The sequence below is a fragment of the Anguilla rostrata genome, chromosome 9 (genome assembly GCF_018555375.3).
Source record: "Anguilla rostrata isolate EN2019 chromosome 9, ASM1855537v3, whole genome shotgun sequence".
NCBI classification, from domain to species: domain Eukaryota; kingdom Metazoa; phylum Chordata; class Actinopteri; order Anguilliformes; family Anguillidae; genus Anguilla; species Anguilla rostrata.
Window position 1 is genome coordinate 39,544,539 of NC_057941.1, and position 14,672 is coordinate 39,559,210.

Consider the following 14,672-nt stretch of genomic DNA (forward strand, 5'->3'; position numbering starts at 1 on the left):
CAAGCACTGTGCGTGTATTTCTGTTGCTCTTTTCATTCACCAAAGTTATCAACAACAAAAAAAGCACGATCAATGCTTTGTTTATTTCTCATTGTGCAACGTGTTGGCTTTTAACATTGTGGGAGCTTTATCAGAATAAGTGTGTGTGGACATTAAGCGAGGAGAACTGTGTGTTGAGAAGATGCACCCACATCATCTCTTCTTTTATTAAAAAGTAAAATCTGTCGGAATTCCCACAGTGCTGTGACAGCAAGACTAGCAAACTAGCAGTGGGAGAAATTGAGGAGCTGTCAATCACTGACTACACAAAGGCAAATGTTTTGCTATCCACACAATTAGTTCAAATAAGTAGCTTTGCCCATTTTTGGGTTTATGAAACATCTCAACTATCACTTGGGCCAAGAGCCAAAAATGGACCATTCACATAAGAAAATAAAAAATAATAACTTCTGGACAGAGATTTGAGTGGTATGCAATCTTCATGAAATTTTACATTCACTAGTATTGCTGTGTTCTCTTTCATGCACATTCTGAGCTGATGGCTAATGCCCTGAAAAGACCATCAGATGCGCCATTAAAACAGAAAAAAAATTCAGTGGAGGTGTGTGCTTGGGGTTAAGAGGCACAATTTCCACTGTAGCACACTTCCATGCTGATAGCCCAGACCTTTTGGGGGTTTTCTACAGACTGCACAAATGCACAATTAGAGCACCAAATATCAAGCTGTGGTCTAAATCACCTCTCAAAATGTCTCTTGTGTCAAAGATGCTGATTTGGCACTTGAAGTTCTTACTTACTTGAAGATTGCCCGCGGTGCAGAACTTGCTGTGCCACAGCTGCACCGTAGACCTTGCATTTGCTTTTGCATTCTAGTGGTAGAAAATGACTGTACTGTACCATGAAATTATCGTGAGGAAGCCACTGAAAGCATAGGCAAAAGAAAGATGGTGGAAGTGACATATATGGTTGTTAATATGCAGGGGAAGGATAAGAATAGGCAGAGAGGATGCTGTACAGTCTTATCAGGTATAACAACACATCAAATATTGTTTCATGTTTCACTGTTTCTCTATCTGTTCTCTATTCCCTGAAGGGTTCATCTAAAAAAAGTTTGAGTGGCTTGCGGAGTTCATTCATTTTTTTTCTGAGTCCATTTCCCTGTATCCAGGGCAAGTCTTTTGCTAGAAGTGCAAATATTTGCAGCTGACAGCTGTGGTGATGCGTTCTGTGTTGTTTGTTTATTCTGAATGGCAGTGCCCAGTCCCCTCCCTCCTCTTCAGTTTTTCTCACAAGTCCTCCATAATACTTGAAGCCATGCGAGGGCTTCTTGTTGAGGAGTAGATTTTTAAGCCAATGCTGTGTGATTTCCCTGTAGTTCACCGCCACTCTTGCCAGTGTGCTGACCTGATTGGAAATGCTCTCTGACCTAGACCCACACCTTAGAGTTCTGATCATATCGCTCACTGACATGCTTGCCTAATGAAAGGAGATCTATCTGGAGGACATATTCTCTCTCTGGAGTCAGATCCGCATATCAGCAGTTCACCTGCCTTAATATCCAGCTTCATCATATCAGTTTGTGCCAAGTCTGTTGGGACGCACTTCTATTTTCCAGCTGAAACCTATCCACACTCATAGACACAGCAGCATGGATAGAAAGACAGCAGATGGCCTTGCTGAAATCACAATTGAAATTGAAGTTCTGAAGGAGAGCTGGCCTCCCAATGATCAAAAAGCCAACTCAATGAAATGAGTTGAGAGCTCTTCTACAAACGTTTTAAGCCAGAACTGTCACTAGTTAGCCATGGTTCCTTGTGTTACCACTGCATTTGTTCCACCCAGTTTTGTGTCTGGTACCTGCGGGTTACCAGCTGCCCCCATGAGAGAGATAGCGCTGATCTCTGGTCAGTACTAGCTGTCCTGCTGTATTGAAAATAATAACTGGCTTGCAAATAAATGCATCAGAAAACTACTTGCTTCAGCGGCTGCATCCCTTGTGCAGGTGTGGGTGATTCATAGCAGTGACTTGAGAGCCTGTTTCTCCCAAACAGTTAAAAAAAGAAGGACAACCCCTTCAATAAGAAAATGTGCTGTGTGCTTTTTCAAGTTTACCTTAACAGACACAAATAGATTATGAAGGGGTAATTTCAATCACAGTGCTCCTGGCTATATCACATTTATACAGCTGACTTCTATTTGAAGCTTTTCGGGGTAAGTAAATCCCTCCAATACACAGACATTGCCTTGTAGGTGATAAGAATTTACCATCACCTGTTAAGTGGCTACCTGACTAATGCAAAATGTTTCAAGAACATTTTGGAACATTCCAGCTTGATTGTCATTGTGAGAAAATGTTAAGTTCTGGTTAAGTCCTAGATAAATACAGTATATCAGGCATGTTGCACATGCAATTACTTATTCACTTCATATCATTTAATGAAAATGGATTGACAATTGGGGGACTCAGCACAAGAACAGCTTTTTCTGTAAAATGGTAGTACATATGCATGTAAATATCATGAAATAACAGCTGATTGGCCTGTATTTTTGTCTCCTATTCATCTTTTGATCTCAAAACAAAATGCCTTAAGTATATAGCAAAAATCTACTTAAGTGTATAGCACAAATATCACTTTACTGTTACTGTACCTTTGGAGGGAACTGTATGTGCTGGGAACATTTACCTTAAAATTCTGATATTCTGAGGTCAAAATATGGTTAGCTGAGTCATGCCATACCTGCGACACAAATCTCTTCCAGAAGCTGGTGTGAACATCATATACTATGTCAGTGTACTGCATTGGGTCATCAGTAAACCTACCTGACACTGATTGATTGTTTGGTTATTTAGAGACATGATGTGTCTACTGTTATGAAGGAAGACCTTGTATTGAAAAGCTATCACTCCATTAGAAAATAGCTACCCACTGTTACCAAATAAATATTATGGGTGTTCCGTATGCTTACAGTTAAAATGACTAGCACTTGCAGTCCAACTGTGAATGAAACATGAAAATTTTCATTGCAGTTCAGGCACACTTTCCAGATAATAGTGATCTGGGTCACGTGTTTAAAAGTGATCAAGGAACAAAACCAGCTTTTACTGCAGTAGATGTGTGTCTGTTTAAGAGAAAATAGGCATATTGATCATGGCTATCCCTTGATGACATCATCGTGTTTTTAAAGGTCATCCCAAGAGAAATTTTCCTTTCTCCTTACAAAAATGAAATCTGTTTTAATTTTTCGTTTCTCTCTGGGAGTAATAGAAACCACTGAGATGTGAATTAGGCACAATGAAACATTGGTGATGGGGGCTACGGTGAGTGTTTTTGAAAATGGTCTAGGTAGTCAAATCCTCTCCAGCTCCTTGTTTTTCAGGAAATCTGCTTTATTAGACTGATGTGATGACTGAATATTAAATCGCCTCAAGGCTTTAAGTGTAATCTCCACTGAATTAAAAATGAATGAGCGCTGTGTTTGTATTTGTATCCTCCTGTGAGATTAAGTCAGGGGATCTGGAGGCACATAACCATGTGTCATTTCCACTGAGCCTCATCTACATCACACGCATAGCAACCATGGCACGAGCCCTTGGCCACCGTATCCACCAGTGAAAGGTACCCAAAGCAATGGTAGTGGATGAGGTTGTCTGCATCAGGAGCGGACGCAGCATGGGCCTGATGCGGACTGCTGCTGCTGCACAGCATTGCCGTCTGTTCAGGATTATCAGCTTGCTGTGTGACGCTCAGTGTCTATATACATACATTTGGGCTAAAATGCTGGATGTATGTAAACTGCATCATTATATCACAGCGGGCCCATCCCTTGTACCCTTCTGTACCATGTGGAGAAAAGAAGATATTTTAATAAGCTGCTAAAATATTGAAAAACAAGCCTTTTAATTTTCATCTTGTCCTGGCAGAAAATAAATGAAATTAAATCCTCAAGGAATGATTCATAGATTCTGTAAAGGGAGCGGGTTTTGAAAATTCATAACAGAAACAAATGCTGATCAGTTGATGTTGCATCGAAATTAAATGAATCTAAACTTCAATCTGTTGCTACCAGCCTGTTATATTTCTAAGAATTTCACTTCTTGGTGTTCAGTTTCCACAAACCATTATTGCACATGCTGCTCAAAGGATGAGATTGTTACTGGGATGATTTATCCCTTTCAGATAACATGTTTATCTTTCTGATGAGTGAACTGGTTTTGCTACATCAAACTGTAATAATTTATATGATTGTACACGAATAAAGGTTGATTTCCAATAGATAATGTTTGTTCTTACCATGTGTTCTGCCTCAGAAGAAGTTCACAAGCTAGCAGGAGTGCCTGGTGTGCTAAATTAATAGGTCCCGAACCAAAAATGTAATCTAACTTTCTGGTGTTCTGATGTATACTAACACGTGTGTGTAATATATGAAACACTGGCCATTTTCAAATTAATTGTTCATAGAAGGGCGGATTTTTTAAGTGACAAGTTTTGGTTAAGAGTTTTTTTTAAAAACACAAATGCACGATAGAAACACTTGCCAGGCTTGTGGAGAGGATTAATAATGGCCAAAGAACATGAGGGATACGGTAGGCCTACCTGAGAAAGGGGAGAGACAGGCCGCTCTGAAAATGGCCCATCTACCACTGTGCTAGAAAATTAAATGAGACATATGGTGAGGAAGCAAGATTCAAGGAGCTAGAACATCCACAAAACCACTTTATGAATGGTAGTCTTGTATTTCATGGGTAATATCTAAAATAAAATTATATCAGACCTGTGACATGCCATACTGCTTTTTGTGTTCCACATAGGCAGTGTAAATGAGCCTTCAGTGCTCAGGGAAGAATCACACTGACACGGGGGAAATCACCACCATTCATACCGCGATCGTGCACCACGTCCACCTTTGCAGTACAGTCCAGCGTCTCCTTGGTATTCAGCAGACACTACACAATCACACCTACATTATTATCCATTACCGCCAATGGAGAAGATAGATGGCCCCCAGAATTTCATTTATTGGGTTACGATTAAAAGTAACGAGTTTTCAATGTAACGGGTCAGGTATGTGCAGCCAGTATAATTTGTGAGCAGTAACATGATTAATTCCCTCGCCAGAGTAAAAAGGCCTAGCCTGATTATGTTTGGTATTATTCTTATACATGTGTCGGCTGAACCCATTCCACATCCATTCAAAAATGCCTTTTTTTCCATTTTATTCCATACTTTAAATCAAGATGTCATCATTTTTGAACAGGTGCTTCATAGGTTTGTTATTAGTGATTTTTTTTTAATGCCTCTTCAGCACTAGCATGCCTGTAATAATTCTGTATGCTTTTCTGGTGAATTCCTGAACAAGGCATGCCACAAAATCAAGTCTGATGGATGAAATGGAAGTCACCAGTTTGCTTATGTTGCTACGCTGTCCTTACCCTTACAGAAATCACAATTTCACATGTGCATTAAAATATTCATATGTGAAAAGAAATGTTATTGACTTTCAAATGTGAACTATAATTACGCATGTGAAATTGTGATTTCTGTAAGGGTAAGGACAGCTTAACAACATAAGCAAACTGGTGACTTCCTTTTTAGCATACAGTACATTACCCCCTCTACTTTTCCCACTCTCATTTTATAAATGGGATTATTTTTATAGTTCACGTGTACTCTTCACATATTCACATTTTGGGTTTTCACATGTGATTTTTGGACATGTGGTTCTTCAGCACATAATATTTTTTGTAAGGGTAAATACATACTTTGGCAATTTCAATTCTAATGACACAAACTGGTTTGGTTAAGGATGTGGCATCTGTAACACAACGTTTTCAGGGCCCTAGAACTGACAGTTGTCATTCCTGTAGCTTCTGTTCAGAAATATACACTGCTGAGGGCTCTGATGGCTAATTTCTGAAGGGTGAGTTTCAGAATGGTTTATTGGATCACAGAAGGGGTTTCGATTTGAAACCATCACTCAAATATCAACAATTTCATGCTGCATTATTAATCTGGGATTGCCTAAATTAAATGTCACTTCCAGCTTGCAGTCTGGCACTAGTGCATATTGGCCCCTAATGAGAAGCTGCTCTTGCTTGGAGATGAATTCTAGCCTCCCAAGGAATTCTATCATGTGAATACTTTATACATCACTGAAAGACTCACGATTCACCCACCGCTCAGCACATTTAATTTAGGGAGAACTGAATGACTGTGGACTGCATATGCCCATGTGTGATAGTCTCTGTGAATGGGTGCGTCTGTGAATGCATGCGTATCATTGTGTATGTGTGTGTATGCCTCTGGGAGTTCATGTCTGCCTGTGTGTACATGTGTGTTTGTGTGTGCTTGTGTATATGTGTTTTTGTTTATGGGGTAGTGTGCACGTGTGTGCAGTATGTGTGTACATGAGGACAAACACATGTGCTTCCATATGTAAATGACAATTTTGAAACTCCAAAATTAGTGAATCGTCCATGTGTAATTATGTATCAGAATTGAGAGGACATATTTTCTATTTACTCAATTTTCTCAGCCTTTGTTTCATAAGTGTTTGTAACTGTTGGGGAAGTCAAAGCCTGGAGACACTCTTAATATAAGCTAAAATGCATAGTGGGTTAATAATGTTTATCAGGAGGCAAATATGCTCAAAAGGACTGTTGCTTGATAGTGCACTAAAAGACTGAAAGTGAAGTATTGTTATCAGTTATCCACATAAAAACAAGTATTTACGTACAGGTGTACCTATTAGGACAAATCAATAAAAGATACTTGACATTGTTTAGTTTGGTTGAGCCAGAATATAGGAACTGGTACTAATATTAGTCACATTTGAGATTTTCTTTCTCACAATCTTGTTTCACAATTTCTTCACAACTAACAGTGGTATTTTCATGACAAGATGTCGCATAGGTCCAAATACATTAAATTCACCTTTTGGTTCTTTTTCTGGGGGCTTAATTTCCATGAAACAGATATGACTGACATCAAGTTTTTTTTCCTCTTTCCTCAATGTTAATTTGATACATGCAGCAGGGGCTGCACTGAATGTGTTTGACAGCGTAATTACACGGCTGAGACGCAGCAAGGGGGTGGATTCACGCTGTGCGAGAGGAGCGAACATTTTCCACTGTTTGGATTTCAGGCTTTGGTGGAGCTTGAGTGAACTCTGAGGTGTATGCAGTGCTTGAGTGACAGGGGACGAAATGGAGAGAAAAGAGAAAAAATGTCTTTGCGTTACTATGACAAGGTCAGTTATGATGATATACCTTCAGAACTTCACATCTCCATAAGCTCTGTATCAATGGCCTGTCTGCAGAGTAGGCTTACCAGATGAAAAGATCAGAATTCTTCAAACTGATTGAAGGTTGCATCATGACAGATATGTCAGTTTTCGCAATAATATTTTCCAGCCAAATGCGACATTTACCATTTCTATTTGGTGGAGTTCTTTTTGGAAATAAATGCCATGTGTTTGCTTGTTTAGTTATACTTTATTTGAAAGCAAATACACACATCAGGAACACATTAAAATGTCATAACTTGTGACATATTATTATTATTATTATTATTATTATTATTATGTTTAAATAGACCAGTGCTTTTTGCAAATTGAAATTGAATTGATAAAAAAATAGAAAAATACATTGTTTTCTAAAAGCTAAAGTTAAAAAACAAGTTTATATATTTGAGGAAAATATTTCTTGAATGGACTTCAATAAACTGGATACCACAAAACCCAAAAGGGTGTTATTTAGTAAAGTCATTAGGGGAACATGTAGACTGAAGTTGTCCTGAAGGGCTGCTTGGAGAGTTATGCATTGTATACAGTTATTTTATGATGTACAAAAAAAAAACACATGTTCCAAAACCACATCTGAACACCCAACATGTGAAGAGAACATTTGAACTATAAAAATAATCCCATGAGATGAGTGAAAGAACGGGTTAATTGTAGTTCACAGATGAAGATATTTTCTTTTCACTGGTGAATATTTTAATTCACATGTGAAAATATGATTTTCATATGTGAAACTTTTGAATTTTTGCCATTGATTGCATGTTCTTAATGTCTCAAAATGTGTTTATGAATGACTTTAGTGTAGGAAGGATACACAAGAGAATTGAGTATAAATTTAAACTGTAAAAAAGAGTGTAAATAGATCCACCCAATGGTTTTAAAACATTCAATCAGTGTTCTGTGGAGAAATGCTTCTCCCTGACCTGAAACCTATAATCACAGGAAGGACACATAACAAAAAAGCATAAGAGATGGCACAGGTGGAATGCCTTGCTTATTACAGTTTTATCTGTACAGTTCAACTTATTGATTAGCCACAGGTACAGAGGACTATCCTACCTATAAATAGCCATTGTTGGTTGAGCAGACCAGAACAAAGCTGGTTCTTTACATTTAAAATAAAGCTTTCCGCATCACAAAAATAGATTCGCCTTTTATCTGGCAGGTGTGCAAATGTCAGTGTTTTATTCCCCCACTCCTAAGCTCGAATAAAAATGCAGTCCACTTCCACAGTTACTTTTATGTTGCAAGGAAGAAAGGAAAACAGTGTGGTGGCATCCTGAAGCCATTTCATTTCATAATGGCTAAGAAGCTGAGGGAAATCCAAGTGGCACATTCTCCTAAAGCACTGTTTTCTGCTACTGTTGAAATCATCAAGTCATACCAGTGCAGACTATCTCTGAGAGTGCTACTGAGCAGTGTATAATTGGCCATAGCATCGCCCACGGAGGGAGGGACTAGCCAGCTGCCTCATTATACAGTTGCTCCAGCTTTGTTCGATCAGGCACCAGCACGGCCTGCCTGCACTGGCTGCACAGGAAGCGCCAGACTCCGGCACCGTGGCTGCGCAGCTGGTGATCTGCGAAGTGGAAATAAAGTGGAGGATGACCTCAGTTGGGAGTCATTGACAAGAGTATGCTGCAGCAGTGGGGCAGGCCAGCAGTAATGATTGGGAAGCATGGATCTCCTCTGGATGTACTTATTGAATTCCTTAGATCCTGACCCAGGTTAGTGGCACTGCAGTTGTACCTGTCAATGAGGTGCTTAACCTGAATTTCTTCAGTAAACTATGGATTGGGTGAAAATACTGGCACTGATTAATAGTTCATGTCTAATTTCCTGTGGTGTATACCATAAGCAATTAGCTCATAGCACCATTACACTTATGAAGACAATATGCCAGCCTCATCTGAAATAAAAATCATCATATGGGAAATAAAGGAAGAAAACTTAGTGAAAGATCATTATAAAAAACTAATTTTTTAGGGGTCTGTGGTCAGTATTATACTGTATGGAAATGCCCCTTAGTGAAAATTGTGAGCAACTGTCAATAATTGCTCTAAATATCAGCACATTTGTGTGAATATGGCTCCAGATTTCATGTTTTGAATAGTAAAATTGACATTTTTTTGTGGAAGAATATGAAAGCTCAGTTCTACCAGATATCTGTGTTGAACGTCTGAAAAAAAACTTCATTAGCAGTAATCTATGAATTTCATGTATAATATTAGCATTAAACAAGATAAAGTATCACTGCTGGTTTCTCACATTAGGGCAATTTTAGTGTTAGCAATAACATTTAAGTGAAATGTAAAGAAGTGTGAAGCTGCGGTTTTGTGGCTGAAGGAATGATAATGAGCATACACGTAACACTTAACACCCCAGTGGGATGTTTTCATTGTGAAGTCCTTCATGAGAACAGTTAAGTACAGTAAGTACAAATAAATGAGTGCCATTGTTTTTCAATGCTACCCCTTTTTTCTAGTAATCCTGGTGATTGATGACCTTGCCCCGCTGGTGTTTCTATGAAAAAAATAGGCATCATCTGAATTTCATTTTGTGCATAAAAAGTTAAAGGCAGATGTTAATTGAATCCAGTCTAAGGTATTAGTCATTAATTTGCCTTGAATGCAATATTAGCTGTCAAAGTTGTCACTTAGGCAGGAATTCATTTGCATGAATTAATTTAGTACCGATAGCAGTTTAAGAACCGTTTAAAAATTCACGGTCAAAATACATGGGACATGGCTGGCATGTAGAGAGGACTGTTTGGTCTTATGGCTCCCTTTGGGGACCTCTTTTCCTCTCTCTAAATAAAAAAGAATGTTCTGTTCTATTGCTTTAGTTATTTTGGGCCTTCATCTGTTGGGTTTTCTTTTTCGTGCATCAGATTGTAATTCACCTGACATCAGAGCTGTCCCTTATTAAAAATGCTTGGTGTTTAATGTATGTTGCAGTGGACATTAATATACTACAGAGGATGAGCAGTGCATGAAATAATTTTTCAACAAGGGCAAAGGAGTCACTTGCTGTAAACAGGGCGGAGTGCAGTAGCATCTTGGATAAAAGAGAGAAAACTTTATTTTGATTTAGTTAGCACTACACCACGCTATTAATACATGGATTCAAGCATTCGCCAAGCCACTAGTAGCATATCCTGTGAACTCATTTGAATAAAATAAATGTTCTGGATGACAAGATACTCCAAGCATTTCATACTGTAATTGCATTGAAATTATTGACCTGAATTATCTCTGGGTAAAATTCAATCACTTGCACCAGTGTTATCATTTCATCAATAATGATAAATGCATAATTTTTAATGGTTACTGCAAGGTGAGTCAGCTCCATTGTGTACAGATGATTACACAGTGACATACATGCATATGCATGTGAACACGCAAACACACACACATACACACACAATGCAAATTAGAATTTGAACAAACCACAAACAAGTGAAATATGTATATATAAAATCATAAACTCATGTACTCTCCATTTGTTGTCTATTGTAATTTGTATAATTTGAACGGGCAAGAAACATGCATTATACACTGTAGAACTTCCATGCCAAGGTGAACTTAATGTGCCCTACTAATGTTTGAAGGCTTATGAAGTCACATAAGGAGGGCAGGCTTTAGTAAGGTATTGTCTCTGATGTAGAATATGCATATGATGTATGCCTGGGTATGTCTTTAATAATATTCTATTGAATGACCGTTTCAGGCATAATCAGCTTTGTCCAATGTAATCTTCTCCTGTAGATCTTCATTAATCTTTCAGACAGTGGGTAATCTTGCTCCTGTACTTGAGCTTTCTTGAAAGCCTCACCTTGTGCATGTTATTAATATTAATTTTTGTCCACATTGACAGCTGGGCGGACCAGGCAGACTGTTCGGGGAGGGGTTTTTATGCAATCTTCTCGACTTTTACAAAGAAGGTTACAACTGGGACCACTATGGTCTTAGGGAACATACCATGGCTGTTTATAAGCTCTGCTAACAAACTGTATAAACTATTTTTCAGTGGTCTGTTAATGATCAGTAAACTCTCCGAAATCATTCAGTGGCATTATTACAGGTGTTTATTCACAGTAATAAATGCATATATAAGGCCTTTTTAAGGTGTTTTACATATGTGATATAAAAACAGCTGTTTGACTGTTGAATGAAACTTGAAGCGTAGTTGTTTATTTTGGAGCTACAGTATACAGTATGTGACACCTCCTACATGAGGTCATACAAGGATGTGGATTAAATAGTCACCACTAGGGATTGATGTTCTTGGGCTGTTTTGGGGTGAATTTACTGTGTTTCTGCATTTTGGTCCAGGAAAAAAAAAAAAAAAAAAAACTTTATGAAAGCATTATGAAAACCAATGCATTCAGGTTCAGGATTGAACTGCTCAAAAATATCTTCAGCTGTGAATGCGGTGGCCATACTTTTGCTTTGGTACAATGGCCGTCCTGGTCTCCAGAACTTGGTAACAAATAAATAAATACATTATAAAAATCCCACCTACTCAAATTGTTCTGAAATACATCTGTACTGGGCAATCTGCCTAAACTCCTACCATTAGCCCCTTTATTCCAATCTCATTGTTCACAGAAATGCTTAAGCAAAATATTATATTCTTTCAAAAACTACTAAGGCCAAATGTATATATGGATGGCATTCTACTTTCTTTAAAAAATTATAAAAATTCTTAGATTTACTTAACAATTGCTCACCTTTAATCCTGTTAACCTCTCCATTAACCATCAACTTCCAATTGTCTATAAATCTGCTATTGTTATACTTGTATTTATTTGTGGGGAACCAACAGGTTAACTATACCTCCAGGCCCAGTTGTATTTTGCCAGTAACATCAAGGCTGCCTAAAGGTGGTTACAAAACAACCTATGGATTTACTGAATTCTGGGCCTGCCTCACGTTATCCAGTGCAATCTGGATTTATGAAAAATCAACTTAAACAGCAAATTATTTTTAATTCAGCAACTTGTATTAAAAGTTTAAAAAGGGATATTATAGGAGCTTTTTAGATTTCAGAAAAGTGTTTAATACTGTAAATGATAATGTTTTGTTTAAAGCTTTCACTGTTTAACATTTCTGAGAGTGAAAGATCATAAACATAATCATATTAATAATGAGAAAACAATGTACTTGAATTGGTACTAAATTGGTAAATCTTCTTCAATTAATTGCTTGGTAGGTGTCCTACAGGGGTCAAGTTTAGGACACTGTTATTCAGTTGGTATGTCAGTGACATTCAATGTGTATGTCCTGAAGCCCTAAATAAAACATATGTCTAATGACACTGATATTTATGTGCATGGTAGGACTAGACAGAAGCTTGTTCATCAATGGATGCTAGCCATAGCCAGAATAAGTCCAGCCTTACTGAAATGTAACTGAGATTGCATGCATGTACTTCTCAATTAAGAAGACGGAAGTACAACATAATGTTTCTACTGAGGTTATATCACATTTTATGGACCTTGGAGAACTTTGAGTACTTTTGTAAAAGACAAATGAAAAAGCCACACTTTACAGTTAAATTAAGTTTTAGAAATTTTAGATTTTTGTCAACAGATGTCTGATTTTGTCAGGCCTTTCATATTGTATATTCATATTATATTCTCAAGCCAGGACAAATGAACACATAGTTAATATAAACAAGGTGGAAAGGTTATAGAAACATTCATCAAATTATCATAACTGGAAAATGGTCAAAAAGTACAATCTTCTGACTTTTGACAACTTTATGTGCCTTATATGTACTTTCTTAATATTTAAGGTAACTTATGGTCTTGCTCCTCCTTCAACAAAAGAACCCAAGCAATTAGAGGATAAGAAGATTGTCCACATTGGAGGGTTGTATAGTGCATATCAAAGAAACAAACATTTCGAATAAAACACCTACATGAACAATTTGAGTCAATTTTTACATTTTTAAATCAATAAAAATCATGGCTGAAAGTAGATCAATCATGTGAGGGCTATGCAGCTATGAAATGGCTAGAGTGCAGTGTTTCTTCTCTCTCCTGTTCCTTGTCCTTTACTGATAATCAGGGTATGATTTTAGGTCTTTTAGTCTCGATGTGTAATGATTGTGTCTGCTTGATTTGCTCACTGTACTATTGTCAGCATGTATATAGGTTTTATTTTTACTTGCCCTGGTACAATAGATCAAATTTAACTTGAAAGCTAATTCTGGGACAGCCTAGTGTCCCTATCAAATATAAACAAATAAATAAATAAATGACTTGAAATAAATGTGGTTTACCAGAATTAAAGCATCAAAAAAGATGCCTCTTTGCAGTGCCAATCATTTAAATACATTTGTGAACAGTAGTCTGTTGCTCAGAGCAGGGTAAATGTTGACATAAGCAGGTAAAATCAGAGTAGTGAGAGTAAGGGGATAGGGCTACATAGGAAAGGACATGAATAACCAGGGCATCAGTCTGCCCTTCTGGGAGGGGTCGTATCTCTGAAACAGCAGGGTTTGATTACCCGCCACTGGAAATGGAGGAAGGAAAGATAGGGATTCATTCCTTTGGGATCTGCATGGGTGGATGCCTTTATCCTATAAAGCCAGCAAACTCTGCCAATCACACAGACAAAGGAGAGATCTCTACAAAATTGCCTCATTAGATGCAAAACCTAGTAGCTGGATTGCTTTTGTTTGTGACTTTTTGTTTCCCAAATAGCTCATCTCTTTGTCATGTTCTTAATTTATTGATTTATTGGGTAACTGTAAGGGCATCTGTGAAATCTCAACACCAATGTTAATTTTTTTTTTCTTCTCCACAATGTGAGTTACCTGTGTTCAAAAGTGCAATTTCACTTATTCGCTTTAAGTACCAGGAAGGGAAACTTTAAAATAGAGGGGGAAAATGAGTGCTGAAGTTAAGCGCAATGCTGTCAGGTTAGATAGAGGACCAGGACCAGGACCACGAGGCGTTTATCTTTGACATTATGATCTCATACAATTGTAAAGAACGCTTGAGCCATGACACCAGAGGGTACCCAATTGCACTATTATTCCTGACAGTGATAAAAGTTTTTAATATTTTCTATTCAGGCTTACAACTTGAGAGAATGCAGTTAATTAGGGATACCCTTTGTAATTTGAGTTCTATTATCTTACAAGTAAACTCACTAGTGCCCCAGACACAATTAAGCTATTATATTGAAAACACATTTTTAAAGGACAAAAAAAGAAAAGAAAAACCCAAAAGGAAAAAATACCCATACACAAAAAAGTGTGAGGCAGGGAAAGTGGGAGGGAGGAAGAGAGTAAGAGACACTGAGCGGGAGTGTGATTGGGAGCAGGAAGATAAGGCAGTTGAACACAGTGTAAAATAGACA

General features: G+C 37.7%; 1 protein-coding gene across 3 annotated transcripts in view; it reads left to right on the top strand.

The window, feature by feature from the left end:
* LOC135263748 (contactin-5-like) overlaps positions 1-14,672 on the top strand; it is a 382,506-nt gene that overhangs the window by 164,730 nt on the left and 203,104 nt on the right. The window contains exon 1 of one of the 3 annotated variants that reach the window (XM_064352102.1): positions 8,675-9,026. The exons of the other annotated variants lie outside the window; for them this stretch is intronic. Coding sequence (XP_064208172.1) covers positions 8,978-9,026 — 49 coding nt within the window. The 5' untranslated portion in view covers positions 8,675-8,977. Of the gene's footprint in view, positions 1-8,674; positions 9,027-14,672 lie in introns of those variants that run through there. 3 annotated transcript variants of the gene reach the window in all.